This window comes from Phyllobates terribilis, unplaced genomic scaffold, assembly GCF_046119375.1.
Source record: "Phyllobates terribilis strain yellow unplaced genomic scaffold, ASM4611937v1 Scaffold_2__4_contigs__length_985480577, whole genome shotgun sequence".
NCBI classification, from domain to species: domain Eukaryota; kingdom Metazoa; phylum Chordata; class Amphibia; order Anura; family Dendrobatidae; genus Phyllobates; species Phyllobates terribilis.
In genome coordinates, this window is record NW_027362762.1 from 23,650,399 (window position 1) to 23,668,440 (window position 18,042).

Genomic DNA, 18,042 nt, shown 5'->3' on the forward strand with positions numbered 1-18,042 from the left:
TGACCTGTGACCCGGTGTCAAGTAGGGCACTCATAGGAATGCCATCCAGTACCACAGGCAAGACTGGACGTCCTCCCACGTATTTGTCACGCCAGTTCGATGGGCCTGGTGATCTTATTCCTAGGGGTTGGCCCTCTACCCCAGGTTGTGCCAGTTTTAAAGGACAGTACCTTGCCATATGTCCGGGTTGATTGCAGCGGCGGCAGATGGGTTGTCCGTCCTCGTTGTATCGGTCGCTGGGTCTTCCTCTGGTCAGTGGGGTCCTCCTTGGTCGGCGCCACGGGATATCCTCCGGTCCGGATGCCAGCTTGATCTTCCCTGGAGTAGAAACCTGTAAAGACTGCACAGTTCGGGTTAGCGCGGCAACGCTTTTAGTTAGCTCTTGGACCTGATGGTGCAGGTCTGTAGCCGGGTCATTGTTTAAAGCCTGCGCATCAGCTCCCACAGGCCCTGCCGACAAGGGCGCCGCCTCCTGGTGGTAAGTGGTAGCAGGGCGTTTGTGGGTCACAGCGCCACCTGGTGCCGGTTCTCGGAGCACCCGGATGGCTCTGTCCTTGAACTGTGCAAAGTCCAGATGAGGGTCCTGTAAGGACATTGCCCGCAACTGGGTTCGGTGGGCATTGCAATGTAGACCCTCTATAAATTGTTCAGTCAACAGCTTGTCTTCGTTTCCCACGCCGTCAGGGTCGGCCTGCTTAATGGCTCTCAGGGCCTCTTGTAGGTTTAGTGCATAGTCCCTTATATTCTCATGTGCTCGCTGCTTGCACCCGTAGAATCTAAGCTTGATCTCGGCTGAGGTACGGGTATCAAAGGTGTCCTTCAGCCGGGCTAGTATCTCTGCGACAGTCCTCCTCCTCCCAAGTGGCCAGGACTTTACCTCCCTTTGGGCTGCCCCTGTTAATTGAGCCACCAGGATGCTCACTTTTTGCTCTTCTGTGAGGGGGTACACCTGGAAGAGGCTATCCAGCCTTTCTCTGAAGTCATTTAGGGTATGGGACTCCCCTGAGTACCGGAGTAGCCAGGCTGCCCCCGGGATGTAGGGCATGGTGAAAGGCATGACCGCAGCAGCGGTGGTGCTGGCGTGGCTGTGGCAGTGAAGCTCTCCTCCGTATCCGACATCCTCTTCCCCCCTAGTGGACCGTGGCCTACCTTGCGATGATCCTCTTCCGTAGGCCGCGGCTCCGCAGTGGATCGTCAGGGTTGAGGACCTTCCGTCGCGCTCCTGTGACGTCGGCGTCTGCTGGGCTCCTTCCAGGACCTTACGCAACGTCCGGACGTGAGGCGGGGCTTCAGTTCTCGCGCGCTTTCGGAGTCCACGCCCCTCTTCTTCCCGCGCGGCGTCCTCAAGATGGCGTCCAATGGCGGGAAGACTCCACGGATGGCGGGAAGAAGGCAAAAGATGGCGTCGGATGGCGGGAAAACTCCACGGATGGCGGGAAGAAGGCAAAAGATGGCGTCGGATGGCGGGAATCTTCACCACAGGTAAGTTTAACAGTCTTTTTCAGGCACGCAGTACCCGGTGGTTGCGGGCACGAAATCCTGCCGACTACGCCAAAGTTGACGCGCCCCCTGGGCCTGTGCTGCTTCTGCTGCGCAGGGGGATACCCGGAGCCGGATCTGCTGGGGATAGTAGTCCTCGTGGCGGTGACCCGGTCCGTGCCCAGGGTGTCAAACTAAGCGGCGGAGGTTAGTATAAGATGTTATAGTGTTCGACTACGCCACCCGTTGAATGCGGTTATGAAACCGCCGCTGCAGGGCAGACCGCTGAGGCCGGTGGTACGGTTGTGCAGCGTGGATAGTATAACCCCCAACGGGAGGGGTATGGCCTCAGGGCAGCGGACGTGGATGATGGGGATAGTAGAATTGCTCGCAGGCACCAGGAACCACTCAGAGACGGTGCGGTGTAGTTCAGGGTCTTTACTGGTGGCAAAGGTAGACCCTCCCGGGAGTACTGGCTAGCGATCGGGGCCTGGTCAGTCCGTGAGCAGACAGGATCTCCCCTGGCCAGGCGGAGTTGTAGGCCTCCCCAACTAACTGTACTCTTCTTGGCTACCTTGCTAGAAGCGGGTAAAAGTAGCCCACGTCCCTGAGTGTACCGTGTGGTGCTCACCCGTATGGCCGGTGACTCGGGGCCTTCTGGTAGCCTCCGCTCCACGACGGCGGTGCTGGTCCCTTGCGTGTGACCGTGCCTTCGGGTTTCTTGGCCAGAGGACCTGAAATCCCCTGCCGGTCGGTTTCTGCTGCTGGGTATGGAACAGTCCCCACAGCCTCGGACTCCGTGTCCGGTGAGATCTCTTCAGCCAAGGCGAGCTATCTAGCTTCCAGCCTCTGGCACTCACTCCTGCTCCTCCAGAGCTCCTGTTGTCACTTTCCCTGCAACTGCTCCACACCAGACCAGACTGTGTCTCTGTCTCTGTCTGTGTTCTTTTCTAACCCCACCTCAGCCCCAGTTTATATAGGGGAAGTTCTTCCCCTCCCAGGACTGGGCAGGAGGTGTGGCATGCTTAGGATTCCTGACCAGGAGACCTCCCACCTGCTCACAGACGTAATATTGCTATTACTGTGGTAACCAGAACCCTGGGGTGCCACACATGCACAGCAGGGCGTCACAGGAGACCGGTCCCCGAAACTAGTGGAGGCGGGGAACGACCCTCAGCTAGAAACCGGAGGCTGTGACATTTTATGTGGCGCAGCCCCTTGCCATACCCGTTAGGAAGGTACCACATAGGGTCAGGGAAACAGAGGCCAACGTTTACCTGCCAAGGCCCGAGGCAGCCGGACAGAAGCGTGGTCACTGGTGGGGTATGAAAGGCCAGAGAAAGGACACACAAAGGGGGTCCTGTCAAGCGCTCCAAAGGTATCTGCGAGTTGGCCGAGCCCCTCACCTGGTGAGCACAGTGCGACACGGGACGTTATGACCAGCTGTAGTAACGTGGATAAAGAACTGTGAGTAAAAATCCTGGACTGTATTACAGGACTCTGAGTCATTACTCCCGCGCACCATCACTCCCAACATCCCCACTTGCTGCCCTGAGGCTATACTCCTCCCGTGGGGAGTTATACTACGCTCTGCTGTGCCCCCAACACCAGCCTCAGCGGTCTGCACTGCAGCGGCGGTTCATCCTGACCGCAATCCACGGGTGGCGTAGTCGGACATTAGTATATAGACTGCCATTTAGTTTGACCACCCTGAGCCACGGACCGGGTCACCGCCACGCGGAGACTACAACCCCCAGCATCCCACAAAAGGCCCGGTTCCGGGTTCCCCACACGGCCCAGGGGGCGCGTCAGCTAAAATTGATGGGAAGATGGACGGAGCCAAATACAGGATCATTCTGGAAGAAAACCTGTTGGAGTCTGCAAAAGACCTGAGACTGGGACGGAGATTTATCTTCCAACAAGACAATGATCCCAAACATAAAGCAAAATCTGCAATGGAATGGTTCAAAAATAAACGTATCCAGGTGTTAGAATGGCCAAGTCAAAGTCCAGACCTGAATCCAATCGAGAATCAGTGGAAAGAGCTGAAAACTGCTGTTCACAAACGCCCTCCATCCAACCTCAATGAGCTCGAGCTGTGTGCGAGGAAGAATGGGCAAGAATTTCAGCCTCTCCTTGTGCAAAACTGATAGAGACATACCCCAAGAGACGTGCAGCTGTAATCACAGCCAGAGGTGGCGGTACAAAGTATTAACTCAAGGGGGCCGAATAATATTGCACACCCCACTTTTCAGTTTTTAATTTTTTTAAAAAGTTTAAAATATCCAATAAATTTTGTTCCACTTCACGATTGTGTCCCACTTGTTGTTGATTCTTCCCCCAAAAATTAGAATTTTATATCTTTATGTTTGAAGCCAGAAATGTGATAAAAGGTAGAAAAGTTCAAGGGGGCCAAATACTTTCACAAGGCACTGTAAATGGAATAGATGGAAGGGAGGATAACGTCCCCTTTAATGAGTAGTAGAGCTAGGGGGAGAATGTCACGTCTAGAGGAGAGAAATGGGGGGAGATCGTCCCGTCTAGAGGGGAGAAATGGGGTTTATCGTCCCGTCCAGAGAAGAGAAATGGGGGGAGAAAGTCCCATCTTGGTGGGAGAAATTGGGGGAGAGAACGTCCCATTTAGAGAAGAGAAATGGGGGGAGAATGTACCGTCTAGAGAAGAGAAATGGGAGAACGTCCCATTTAGCGAAGAGCGGGAAAGTCGCGTTTAGATGGGGTGGGGAAACGGCTCTTTTAGATGAGAGTGTGGGTGGGGGGCGTCTTATAAATGAAATAGATGGAATGGGTATAACGTCCTGTTTAATGAGGAGTGGGGCTACGAGGAGAACGTCCTGTCTAGAGAATAGAAATGAGGGAGAACGTCCTGTCTAGAGAATAGAAATGAGGAGAGAATGTACTGTCTAGAGATGGGAAATGGGGGGAAACGTCCCATCTAGAGACGAGAAATGGGGTATGAACGTCCCGTCTATCGAGGAGCTGGGGTGTCGCGTTTAGATGGGAGGGGGGAGAACTTCCCGTCTAGAGAAGAGAATTGACGGAAGAACGTTCAGTCGAGCGGGGGTGGGGAGGAAATCTTTTAGATGGGAGTGGGGGGGGGGGGAATGTCCCATCTAGCGAGGAGTGGAGGTGGGAGACATCTCATATAGATGGTAGGGGGGTATAATGTCCCATTTAGTGAGGAGTGGGGCTAATGGGAGAACGTCCTGTCTAGAGAATAGAAATGAGAGAAGATCGGCCCGTTTAGAGGGGAGAAATGGCGGGAGATTGTCCCGTCTAGAGAGGAGAAATAGGGGGAGAACGTCCCTTCTTGAGAGGAGAAATGGGGGGAAAATGTCCCTTCTTGAGAGGAGGAATGGGGGGAGAACATCCCGTCTTGAGGATTGAAATGGGGGATAATGTAATTTCTAAAGAAGAGAAATGGGGGGAGAGAATGCCCCATCTAGAGGGGAGAAATGGGGGGGAGAACGTCTCGTCTAGCAAAGAATGTGGTTGAGGGGACGTCTCATATAGATAGGAGGGAGGCATGTACTGCCTAGAGGGGAGAAATGGGGAATAACGTCTCATCTAGCACGTGATCAGTGCTGGAGACTGGATGATGGAGGGGGGATGGTTGTTGGCGGTCTTCCCAGCAGATGATGGACAGAGATGGAAGATTAAGAAGCACTCAGACTGATCTAAGGGAGGGATGTCGGAAGGTGCAGCATGGTGGACGGCTGTGTAGGCAGGAATTGGTTTTCCTGATGTGACCGCCCAACTCCATGTCATTATAGCTGTGGGCACACGGACCTCTGTCTCTGGTCATCTGCCGCCTCCTGTACCGTGTCAGTCACTGTGTCCTGAACCATGTGCTCTTTCTCCTGAAGGTCAGACAGGACACCTACCTCATGGTGCAGAACAGTCAGGAAGACGCAGGACGCAGCCACCATGGCAACACCCGGGGGCGACTACAGAACATGGAGTCATGGCTGCACAGACTGGGGGGTCTTTCATCTCTAGTCCGACATATGATCTGTGAGAACCTGACATCCATCCTGCAGGAAAGTGTCAGCAGCTTTGTGTCCTTCGTGGTCCAGGTGAGATGCTCGGTACTGTCGGGCTGTGCCAGGTGCACCCTCGCGCCCACAACCTGACCCCAGCTCTCTGCAGATGGTGCCCATCACCGGAAGGCCTTTCCTGCTCGTCAGCCTGGAGTTTGGGCCAGATGGAGACCTGCGTCTCTACCCACCTGCCTGTCAGATACAGCGGAGCGCAGAGCGGATGCTGCGAGACGTGCTGGACCCTGTGCTGCAGGTACTTGAATATTAGACGTATATTACTCCTGTCCAGTGCGCAGCAAGATTTCACAACAAAACATGAAAAAGACATTAATGTCTCCATGAAAATCCTCTATGAAGTGATTATCAGTCATCCGACAGAAGCAGCGAGGCCGAAATGGCAGTCCTGTAGATAATAAATCTCCCCCTCAGCCAGGTGTCCTGTAGATAATAAATCTCCTCCTCAGCCAGGTGTCCTGTAGATAATAAATCTCCTCCTCAGCCTGGTGTCCTGTAGATAATAAATCTCCTCCTCAGCCAGGTGTCCTGTAGATAATAAATCTCCCCCTCAGCCTGGTGTCCTGTAGATAATAAATCTCCCCCTCAGCCTGGTGTCCTGTAGATAATAAATCTCCCCCTCAGCCTGGTGTCCTGTAGATAATAAATCTCCTTCTCAGCCAGGTGTCCTGTAGATAATAAATCTCCCCCTCAGCCAGGTGTCCTGTAGATAATAAATCTCCTCCTCAGCCTGGTGTCCTGTAGATAATAAATCTCCTCCTCAGCCTGGTGTCCTGTAGATAATAAATCTCCCCCTCAGCCAGGTGTCCTGTAGATAATAAATCTCCCCCTCAGCCAGGTGTCCTGTAGATAATAAATCTCCTCCTCAGCCAGGTGTCCTGTAGATAATAAATCTCCTCCTCAGCCTGGTGTCCTGTAGATAATAAATCTCCTCCTCAGCCTGGTGTCCTGTAGATAATAAATCTCCTCCTCAGCCTGGTGTCCTGTAGATAATAAATCTCCTCCTCAGCCAGGTGTCCTGTAGATAATAAATCTCCTCCTCAGCCTGGTGTCCTGTAGATAATAAATCTCCTCCTCAGCCTGGTGTCCTGTAGATAATAAATCTCCTCCTCAGCCAGGTGTCCTGTAGATAATAAATCTCCTCCTCAGCCTGGTGTCCTGTAGATAATAAATCTCCTCCTCAGCCTGGTGTCCTGTAGATAATAAATCTCCTCCTCAGCCTGGTGTCCTGTAGATAATAAATCTCCCCCTCAGCCAGGTGTCCTGTAGATAATAAATCTCCTCCTCAGCCAGGTGTCCTGTAGATAATAAATCTCCTCCTCAGCCTGGTGTCCTGTAGATAATAAATCTCCCCCTCAGCCAGGTGTCCTGTAGATAATAAATCTCCCCCTCAGCCTGGTGTCCTGTAGATAATAAATCTCCTCCTCAGCCAGGTGTCCTGTAGATAATAAATCTCCTCCTCAGCCTGGTGTCCTGTAGATAATAAATCTCCTCCTCAGCCTGGTGTCCTGTAGATAATAAATCTCCTCCTCAGCCAGGTGTCCTGTAGATAATAAATCTCCTCCTCAGCCAGGTGTCCTGTAGATAATAAATCTCCTCCTCAGCCAGGTGTCCTGTAGATAATAAATCTCCCCCTCAGCCAGGTGTCCTGTAGATAATAAATCTCCTCCTCAGCCAGGTGTCCTGTAGATAATAAATCTCCTCCTCAGCCTGGTGTCCTGTAGATAATAAATCTCCTCCTCAGCCAGGTGTCCTGTAGATAATAAATCTCCCCCTCAGCCTGGTGTCCTGTAGATAATAAATCTCCTCCTCAGCCTGGTGTCCTGTAGATAATAAATCTCCTCCTCAGCCAGGTGTCCTGTAGATAATAAATCTCCTCCTCAGCCTGGTGTCCTGTAGATAATAAATCTCCCCTCAGCCTGGTGTCCTGTAGATAATAAATCTCCTCCTCAGCCAGGTGTCCTGTAGATAATAAATCTCCTCCTCAGCCTGGTGTCCTGTAGATAATAAATCTCCTCCTCAGCCAGGTGTCCTGTAGATAATAAATCTCCCCTCAGCCAGGTGTCCTGTAGATAATAAATCTCCTCCTCAGCCAGGTGTCCTGTAGATAATAAATCTCCCCCTCAGCCAGGTGTCCTGTAGATAATAAATCTCCCCCTCAGCCAGGTGTCCTGTAGATAATAAATCTCCCCCTCAGCCAGGTGTCCTGTAGATAATAAATCTCCCCCTCAGTCTGGTGTCCTGTAGATAATAAATCTCCCCTCAGCCTGGTGTCCTGTAGATAATAAATCTCCTCCTCAGCCTGGTGTCCTGTAGATAATAAATCTCCTCCTCAGCCAGGTGTCCTGTAGATAATAAATCTCCCCCTCAGCCTGGTGTCCTGTAGATAATAAATCTCCCCTCAGCCTGGTGTCCTGTAGATAATAAATCTCCTCCTCAGCCAGGTGTCCTGTAGATAATAAATCTCCCCCTCAGCCTGGTGTCCTGTAGATAATAAATCTCCCCTCAGCCTGGTGTCCTGTAGATAATAAATCTCCTCCTCAGCCAGGTGTCCTGTAGATAATAAATCTCCCCCTCAGCCTGGTGTCCTGTAGATAATAAATCTCCCCTCAGCCTGGTGTCCTGTAGATAATAAATCTCCTCCTCAGCCAGGTGTCCTGTAGATAATAAATCTCCCCCTCAGCCTGGTGTCCTGTAGATAATAAATCTCCTCCTCAGCCTGGTGTCCTGTAGATAATAAATCTCCCCCTCAGCCAGGTGTCCTGTAGATAATAAATCTCCCCCTCAGCCTGGTGTCCTGTAGATAATAAATCTCCCCCTCAGCCTGGTGTCCTGTAGATAATAAATCTCCCCCTCAGCCAGGTGTCCTGTAGATAATAAATCTCCCCCTCAGCCAGGTGTCCTGTAGATAATAAATCTCCCCCTCAGCCTGGTGTCCTGTAGATAATAAATCTCCCCCTCAGCCTGGTGTCCTGTAGATAATAAATCTCCCCTCAGCCTGGTGTCCTGTAGATAATAAATCTCCTCCTCAGCCAGGTGTCCTGTAGATAATAAATCTCCTCCTCAGCCAGGTGTCCTGTAGATAATAAATCTCCTCCTCAGCCTGGTGTCCTGTAGATAATAAATCTCCTCCTCAGCCAGGTGTCCTGTAGATAATAAATCTCCCCCTCAGCCTGGTGTCCTGTAGATAATAAATCTCCTCCTCAGCCAGGTGTCCTGTAGATAATAAATCTCCCCTCAGCCTGGTGTCCTGTAGATAATAAATCTCCCCCTCAGCCTGGTGTCCTGTAGATAATAAATCTCCTCCTCAGCCTGGTGTCCTGTAGATAATAAATCTCCTCCTCAGCCTGGTGTCCTGTAGATAATAAATCTCCCCCCTCAGCCTGGTGTCCTGTAGATAATAAATCTCCCCTCAGCCTGGTGTCCTGTAGATAATAAATCTCCTCCTCAGCCAGGTGTCCTGTAGATAATAAATCTCCCCCTCAGCCTGGTGTCCTGTAGATAATAAATCTCCCCTCAGCCTGGTGTCCTGTAGATAATAAATCTCCTCCTCAGCCAGGTGTCCTGTAGATAATAAATCTCCCCCTCAGCCTGGTGTCCTGTAGATAATAAATCTCCTCCTCAGCCAGGTGTCCTGTAGATAATAAATCTCCCCCTCAGCCAGGTGTCCTGTAGATAATAAATCTCCTCCTCAGCCTGGTGTCCTGTAGATAATAAATCTCCCCCTCAGCCTGGTGTCCTGTAGATAATAAATCTCCCCCTCAGCCTGGTGTCCTGTAGATAATAAATCTCCCCTCAGCCTGGTGTCCTGTAGATAATAAATCTCCTCCTCAGCCAGGTGTCCTGTAGATAATAAATCTCCCCCTCAGCCTGGTGTCCTGTAGATAATAAATCTCCCCCTCAGCCTGGTGTCCTGTAGATAATAAATCTCCTCCTCAGCCTGGTGTCCTGTAGATAATAAATCTCCTCCTCAGCCTGGTGTCCTGTAGATAATAAATCTCCCCTCAGCCTGGTGTCCTGTAGATAATAAATCTCCTCCTCAGCCAGGTGTCCTGTAGATAATAAATCTCCCCCTCAGCCTGGTGTCCTGTAGATAATAAATCTCCCCCTCAGCCTGGTGTCCTGTAGATAATAAATCTCCCCCTCAGCCTGGTGTCCTGTAGATAATAAATCTCCTCCTCAGCCTGGTGTCCTGTAGATAATAAATCTCCCCCCTCAGCCAGGTGTCCTGTAGATAATAAATCTCCCCCTCAGCCAGGTGTCCTGTAGATAATAAATCTCCCCCTCAGCCTGGTGTCCTGTAGATAATAAATCTCCCCTCAGCCAGGTGTCCTGTAGATAATAAATCTCCCCCTCAGCCTGGTGTCCTGTAGATAATAAATCTCCCCCTCAGCCTGGTGTCCTGTAGATAATAAATCTCCCCCTCAGCCTGGTGTCCTGTAGATAATAAATCTCCCCTCAGCCAGGTGTCCTGTAGATAATAAATCTCCCCCTCAGCCTGGTGTCCTGTAGATAATAAATCTCCCCTCAGCCAGGTGTCCTGTAGATAATAAATCTCCTCCTCAGCCTGGTGTCCTGTAGATAATAAATCTCCCCTCAGCCAGGTGTCCTGTAGATAATAAATCTCCCCCTCAGCCTGGTGTCCTGTAGATAATAAATCTCCTCCTCAGCCTGGTGTCCTGTAGATAATAAATCTCCCTCCTCAGCCTGGTGTCCTGTAGATAATAAATCTCCTCCTCAGCCTGGTGTCCTGTAGATAATAAATCTCCCCCTCAGCCAGGTGTCCTGTAGATAATAAATCTCCTCCTCAGCCTGGTGTCCTGTAGATAATAAATCTCCTCCTCAGCCTGGTGTCCTGTAGATAATAAATCTCCTCCTCAGCCTGGTGTCCTGTAGATAATAAATCTCCTCCTCAGCCTGGTGTCCTGTAGATAATAAATCTCCCCCTCAGCCTGGTGTCCTGTAGATAATAAATCTCCTCCTCAGCCAGGTGTCCTGTAGATAATAAATCTCCTCCTCAGCCTGGTGTCCTGTAGATAATAAATCTCCTCCTCAGCCAGGTGTCCTGTAGATAATAAATCTCCTCCTCAGCCTGGTGTCCTGTAGATAATAAATCTCCTCCTCAGCCAGGTGTCCTGTAGATAATAAATCTCCCCCTCAGCCTGGTGTCCTGTAGATAATAAATCTCCTCCTCAGCCAGGTGTCCTGTAGATAATAAATCTCCTCCTCAGCCTGGTGTCCTGTAGATAATAAATCTCCTCTCAGCCAGGTGTCCTGTAGATAATAAATCTCCCCCTCAGCCTGGTGTCCTGTAGATAATAAATCTCCTCCTCAGCCAGGTGTCCTGTAGATAATAAATCTCCTCCTCAGCCAGGTGTCCTGTAGATAATAAATCTCCCCCTCAGCCTGGTGTCCTGTAGATAATAAATCTCCTCCTCAGCCAGGTGTCCTGTAGATAATAAATCTCCTCCTCAGCCTGGTGTCCTGTAGATAATAAATCTCCTCCTCAGCCAGGTGTCCTGTAGATAATAAATCTCCTCCTCAGCCAGGTGTCCTGTAGATAATAAATCTCCCCCTCAGCCTGGTGTCCTGTAGATAATAAATCTCCCCCTCAGCCTGGTGTCCTGTAGATAATAAATCTCCCCCTCAGCCTGGTGTCCTGTAGATAATAAATCTCCCCCTCAGCCTGGTGTCCTGTAGATAATAAATCTCCCCCTCAGCCTGGTGTCCTGTAGATAATAAATCTCCCCCTCAGCCAGGTGTCCTGTAGATAATAAATCTCCTCCTCAGCCTGGTGTCCTGTAGATAATAAATCTCCCCCTCAGCCTGGTGTACTGTAGATAATAAATCTCCTCCTCAGCCTGGTGTCCTGTAGATAATAAATCTCCTCCTCAGCCAGGTGTCCTGTAGATAATAAATCTCCCCCTCAGCCTGGTGTCCTGTAGATAATAAATCTCCCCCTCAGCCTGGTGTCCTGTAGATAATAAATCTCCTCCTCAGCCTGGTGTCCTGTAGATAATAAATCTCCTCCTCAGCCAGGTGTCCTGTAGATAATAAATCTCCCCCTCAGCCTGGTGTCCTGTAGATAATAAATCTCCCCCTCAGCCTGGTGTCCTGTAGATAATAAATCTCCCCCTCAGCCTGGTGTCCTGTAGATAATAAATCTCCCCCTCAGCCTGGTGTACTGTAGATAATAAATCTCCTCCTCAGCCTGGTGTCCTGTAGATAATAAATCTCCTCCTCAGCCAGGTGTCCTGTAGATAATAAATCTCCCCCTCAGCCTGGTGTCCTGTAGATAATAAATCTCCTCCTCAGCCTGGTGTCCTGTAGATAATAAATCTCCTCCTCAGCCTGGTGTCCTGTAGATAATAAATCTCCTCCTCAGCCAGGTGTCCTGTAGATAATAAATCTCCTCCTCAGCCTGGTGTCCTGTAGATAATAAATCTCCCCCTCAGCCAGGTGTCCTGTAGATAATAAATCTCCTCCTCAGCCTGGTGTCCTGTAGATAATAAATCTCCTCCTCAGCCTGGTGTCCTGTAGATAATAAATCTCCCCCTCAGCCAGGTGTCCTGTAGATAATAAATCTCCTCCTCAGCCTGGTGTCCTGTAGATAATAAATCTCCCCCTCAGCCTGGTGTCCTGTAGATAATAAATCTCCTCCTCAGCCTGGTGTCCTGTAGATAATAAATCTCCCCCTCAGCCAGGTGTCCTGTAGATAATAAATCTCCTCCTCAGCCAGGTGTCCTGTAGATAATAAATCTCCCCCTCAGCCTGGTGTCCTGTAGATAATAAATCTCCTCCTCAGCCAGGTGTCCTGTAGATAATAAATCTCCTCCTCAGCCTGGTGTCCTGTAGATAATAAATCTCCTCCTCAGCCAGGTGTCCTGTAGATAATAAATCTCCCCCTCAGCCTGGTGTCCTGTAGATAATAAATCTCCTCCTCAGCCTGGTGTCCTGTAGATAATAAATCTCCCCCTCAGCCAGGTGTCCTGTAGATAATAAATCTCCTCCTCAGCCTGGTGTCCTGTAGATAATAAATCTCCCCCTCAGCCTGGTGTCCTGTAGATAATAAATCTCCTCCTCAGCCAGGTGTCCTGTAGATAATAAATCTCCTCCTCAGCCTGGTGTCCTGTAGATAATAAATCTCCCCCTCAGCCTGGTGTCCTGTAGATAATAAATCTCCCCCTCAGCCTGGTGTCCTGTAGATAATAAATCTCCTCCTCAGCCTGGTGTCCTGTAGATAATAAATCTCCCCCTCAGCCTGGTGTACTGTAGATAATAAATCTCCTCCTCAGCCTGGTGTCCTGTAGATAATAAATCTCCCCCTCAGCCAGGTGTCCTGTAGATAATAAATCTCCCCTCAGCCTGGTGTCCTGTAGATAATAAATCTCCTCCTCAGCCAGGTGTCCTGTAGATAATAAATCTCCTCCTCAGCCAGGTGTCCTGTAGATAATAAATCTCCTCCTCAGCCAGGTGTCCTGTAGATAATAAATCTCCCCCTCAGCCTGGTGTACTGTAGATAATAAATCTCCCCCTCAGCCTGGTGTCCTGTAGATAATAAATCTCCTCCTCAGCCTGGTGTCCTGTAGATAATAAATCTCCCCCTCAGCCTGGTGTACTGTAGATAATAAATCTCCCCCTCAGCCTGGTGTACTGTAGATAATAAATCTCCCCCTCAGCCTGGTGTCCTGTAGATAATAAATCTCCTCCTCAGCCAGGTGTCCTGTAGATAATAAATCTCCTCCTCAGCCTGGTGTACTGTAGATAATAAATCTCCTCCTCAGCCTGGTGTCCTGTAGATAATAAATCTCCTCCTCAGCCTGGTGTACTGTAGATAATAAATCTCCTCCTCAGCCTGGTGTCCTGTAGATAATAAATCTCCTCCTCAGCCTGGTGTCCTGTAGATAATAAATCTCCTCCTCAGCCTGGTGTACTGTAGATAATAAATCTCCCCCTCAGCCAGGTGTCCTGTAGATAATAAATCTCCCCCTCAGCCTGGTGTCCTGTAGATAATAAATCTCCTCCTCAGCCTGGTGTCCTGTAGATAATAAATCTCCTCCTCAGCCAGGTGTCCTGTAGATAATAAATCTCCTCCTCAGCCTGGTGTCCTGTAGATAATAAATCTCCTCCTCAGCCTGGTGTACTGTAGATAATAAATCTCCTCCTCAGCCTGGTGTCCTGTAGATAATAAATCTCCTCCTCAGCCTGGTGTCCTGTAGATAATAAATCTCCCCCTCAGCCTGGTGTCCTGTAGATAATAAATCTCCCCCTCAGCCTGGTGTCCTGTAGATAATAAATCTCCCCCTCAGCCTGGTGTCCTGTAGGTAATAAATCTCCTCCTCAGCCAGGTGTCCTGTAGATAATAAATCTCCCCCTCAGCCTGGTGTCCTGTAGATAATAAATCTCCTCCTCAGCCAGGTGTCCTGTAGATAATAAATCTCCTCCTCAGCCTGGTGTACTGTAGATAATAAATCTCCCCCTCAGCCTGGTGTCCTGTAGGTAATAAATCTCCCCCTCAGCCTGGTGTCCTGTAGGTAATAAATCTCCTCCTCAGCCAGGTGTACTGTAGATAATAAATCTCCCCCTCAGCCTGGTGTCCTGTAGATAATAAATCTCCCCCTCAGCCAGGTGTCCTGTAGATAATAAATCTCCTCCTCAGCCTGGTGTCCTGTAGATAATAAATCTCCCCCTCAGCCTGGTGTCCTGTAGATAATAAATCTCCTCCTCAGCCTGGTGTCCTGTAGATAATAAATCTCCCCCTCAGCCTGGTGTCCTGTAGATAATAAATCTCCCCTCAGCCTGGTGTCCTGTAGATAATAAATCTCCTCCTCAGCCTGGTGTCCTGTAGATAATAAATCTCCTCCTCAGCCTGGTGTCCTGTAGATAATAAATCTCCCCCTCAGCCTGGTGTCCTGTAGATAATAAATCTCCTCCTCAGCCTGGTGTCCTGTAGATAATAAATCTCCCCCTCAGCCTGGTGTCCTGTAGATAATAAATCTCCTCCTCAGCCAGGTGTCCTGTAGATAATAAATCTCCTCCTCAGCCAGGTGTCCTGTAGATAATAAATCTCCCCCTCAGCCTGGTGTCCTGTAGATAATAAATCTCCTCCTCAGCCTGGTGTCCTGTAGATAATAAATCTCCTCCTCAGCCAGGTGTCCTGTAGATAATAAATCTCCCCCTCAGCCAGGTGTCCTGTAGATAATAAATCTCCTCCTCAGCCTGGTGTCCTGTAGATAATAAATCTCCCCCTCAGCCTGGTGTCCTGTAGATAATAAATCTCCTCCTCAGCCTGGTGTCCTGTAGATAATAAATCTCCTCCTCAGCCTGGTGTCCTGTAGATAATAAATCTCCCCTCAGCCTGGTGTCCTGTAGATAATAAATCTCCTCCTCAGCCAGGTGTCCTGTAGATAATAAATCTCCTCCTCAGCCAGGTGTCCTGTAGATAATAAATCTCCTCCTCAGCCTGGTGTCCTGTAGATAATAAATCTCCTCCTCAGCCTGGTGTCCTGTAGATAATAAATCTCCCCCTCAGCCAGGTGTCCTGTAGATAATAAATCTCCTCCTCAGCCTGGTGTCCTGTAGATAATAAATCTCCTCCTCAGCCAGGTGTCCTGTAGATAATAAATCTCCTCCTCAGCCTGGTGTCCTGTAGATAATAAATCTCCTCCTCAGCCCAGGTGTCCTGTAGATAATAAATCTCCCCCTCAGCCTGGTGTCCTGTAGATAATAAATCTCCTCCTCAGCCAGGTGTCCTGTAGATAATAAATCTCCCCTCAGCCTGGTGTCCTGTAGATAATAAATCTCCTCCTCAGCCTGGTGTCCTGTAGATAATAAATCTCCTCCTCAGCCTGGTGTCCTGTAGATAATAAATCTCCTCCTCAGCCTGGTGTCCTGTAGATAATAAATCTCCCCTCAGCCTGGTGTCCTGTAGATAATAAATCTCCCCCTCAGCCTGGTGTCCTGTAGATAATAAATCTCCCCCTCAGCCTGGTGTCCTGTAGATAATAAATCTCCCTCCTCAGCCTGGTGTCCTGTAGATAATAAATCTCCTCCTCAGCCTGGTGTCCTGTAGATAATAAATCTCCCCTCAGCCTGGTGTCCTGTAGATAATAAATCTCCTCCTCAGCCTGGTGTCCTGTAGATAATAAATCTCCTCCTCAGCCTGGTGTCCTGTAGATAATAAATCTCCCCCTCAGCCTGGTGTCCTGTAGATAATAAATCTCCCCCTCAGCCTGGTGTCCTGTAGATAATAAATCTCCCCCTCAGCCTGGTGTCCTGTAGATAATAAAATCTCCCCCTCAGCCTGGTGTCCTGTAGATAATAAATCTCCCCCTCAGCCTGGTGTCCTGTAGATAATAAATCTCCTCCTCAGCCTGGTGTCCTGTAGATAATAAATCTCCCCCTCAGCCTGGTGTCCTGTAGATAATAAATCTCCTCCTCAGCCTGGTGTCCTGTAGATAATAAATCTCCTCCTCAGCCTGGTGTCCTGTAGATAATAAATCTCCTCCTCAGCCTGGTGTCCTGTAGATAATAAATCTCCTCCTCAGCCTGGTGTCCTGTAGATAATAAATCTCCTCCTCAGCCTGGTGTCCTGTAGATAATAAATCTCCTCCTCAGCCTGGTGTCCTGTAGATAATAAATCTCCTCCTCAGCCTGGTGTCCTGTAGATAATAAATCTCCTCCCTCAGCCTGGTGTCCTGTAGATAATAAATCTCCTCCTCAGCCTGGTGTCCTGTAGATAATAAATCTCCTCCTCAGCCTGGTGTCCTGTAGATAATAAATCTCCTCCTCAGCCTGGTGTCCTGTAGATAATAAATCTCCTCCTCAGCCTGGTGTCCTGTAGATAATAAATCTCCCCCCTCAGCCTGGTGTCCTGTAGATAATAAATCTCCTCCTCAGCCTGGTGTCCTGTAGATAATAAATCTCCTCCTCAGCCTGGTGTCCTGTAGATAATAAATCTCCTCCTCAGCCTGGTGTCCTGTAGATAATAAATCTCCTCCTCAGCCTGGTGTCCTGTAGATAATAAATCTCCTCCTCAGCCTGGTGTCCTGTAGATAATAAATCTCCTCCTCAGCCTGGTGTCCTGTAGATAATAAATCTCCTCCTCAGCCTGGTGTCCTGTAGATAATAAATCTCCTCCTCAGCCTGGTGTCCTGTAGATAATAAATCTCCCCCTCAGCCTGGTGTCCTGTAGATAATAAATCTCCTCCTCAGCCTGGTGTCCTGTAGATAATAAATCTCCTCCTCAGCCTGGTGTCCTGTAGATAATAAATCTCCTCCTCAGCCTGGTGTCCTGTAGATAATAAATCTCCTCCTCAGCCTGGTGTCCTGTAGATAATAAATCTCCTCCTCAGCCTGGTGTCCTGTAGATAATAAATCTCCTCCTCAGCCTGGTGTCCTGTAGATAATAAATCTCCTCCTCAGCCTGGTGTCCTGTAGATAATAAATCTCCTCCTCAGCCTGGTGTCCTGTAGATAATAAATCTCCTCCTCAGCCTGGTGTCCTGTAGATAATAAATCTCCTCCTCAGCCTGGTGTCCTGTAGATAATAAATCTCCTCCTCAGCCTGGTGTCCTGTAGATAATAAATCTCCTCCTCAGCCTGGTGTCCTGTAGATAATAAATCTCCTCCTCAGCCTGGTGTCCTGTAGATAATAAATCTCCTCCTCAGCCTGGTGTCCTGTAGATAATAAATCTCCTCCTCAGCCTGGTGTCCTGTAGATAATAAATCTCCTCCTCAGCCTGGTGTCCTGTAGATAATAAATCTCCTCCTCAGCCTGGTGTCCTGTAGATAATAAATCTCCTCCTCAGCCTGGTGTCCTGTAGATAATAAATCTCCTCCTCAGCCTGGTGTCCTGTAGATAATAAATCTCCTCCTCAGCCTGGTGTCCTGTAGATAATAAATCTCCTCCTCAGCCTGGTGTCCTGTAGATAATAAATCTCCTCCTCAGCCTGGTGTCCTGTAGATAATAAATCTCCTCCTCAGCCTGGTGTCCTGTAGATAATAAATCTCCTCCTCAGCCTGGTGTCCTGTAGATAATAAATCTCCTCCTCAGCCTGGTGTCCTGTAGATAATAAATCTCCTCCTCAGCCTGGTGTCCTGTAGATAATAAATCTCCTCCTCAGCCTGGTGTCCTGTAGATAATAAATCTCCTCCTCAGCCTGGTGTCCTGTAGATAATAAATCTCCTCCTCAGCCTGGTGTCCTGTAGATAATAAATCTCCTCCTCAGCCTGGTGTCCTGTAGATAATAAATCTCCTCCTCAGCCTGGTGTCCTGTAGATAATAAAATCTCCTCCTCAGCCTGGTGTCCTGTAGATAATAAATCTCCTCCTCAGCCTGGTGTCCTGTAGATAATAAATCTCCTCCTCAGCCTGGTGTCCTGTAGATAATAAATCTCCTCCTCAGCCTGGTGTCCCTGTAGATAATAAATCTCCTCCTCAGCCTTGGTGTCCTGTAGATAATAAATCTCCTCCTCAGCCTGGTGTCCTGT

The 18,042-nt window shown here is 49.2% G+C and overlaps 1 protein-coding gene across 1 annotated transcript in view; it reads left to right on the forward strand.

Annotated features, from left to right (window-relative positions):
* Positions 1-18,042, forward strand: part of DNHD1 (dynein heavy chain domain 1) — a 552,395-nt gene that overhangs the window by 131,795 nt on the left and 402,558 nt on the right. Inside the window, exons 8-9 of the mRNA XM_073661200.1 lie at positions 5,364-5,573; positions 5,647-5,790. Of these exons, the coding sequence (XP_073517301.1) occupies positions 5,364-5,573; positions 5,647-5,790 (354 nt within the window). The remainder of the gene's footprint in view (positions 1-5,363; positions 5,574-5,646; positions 5,791-18,042) is intronic.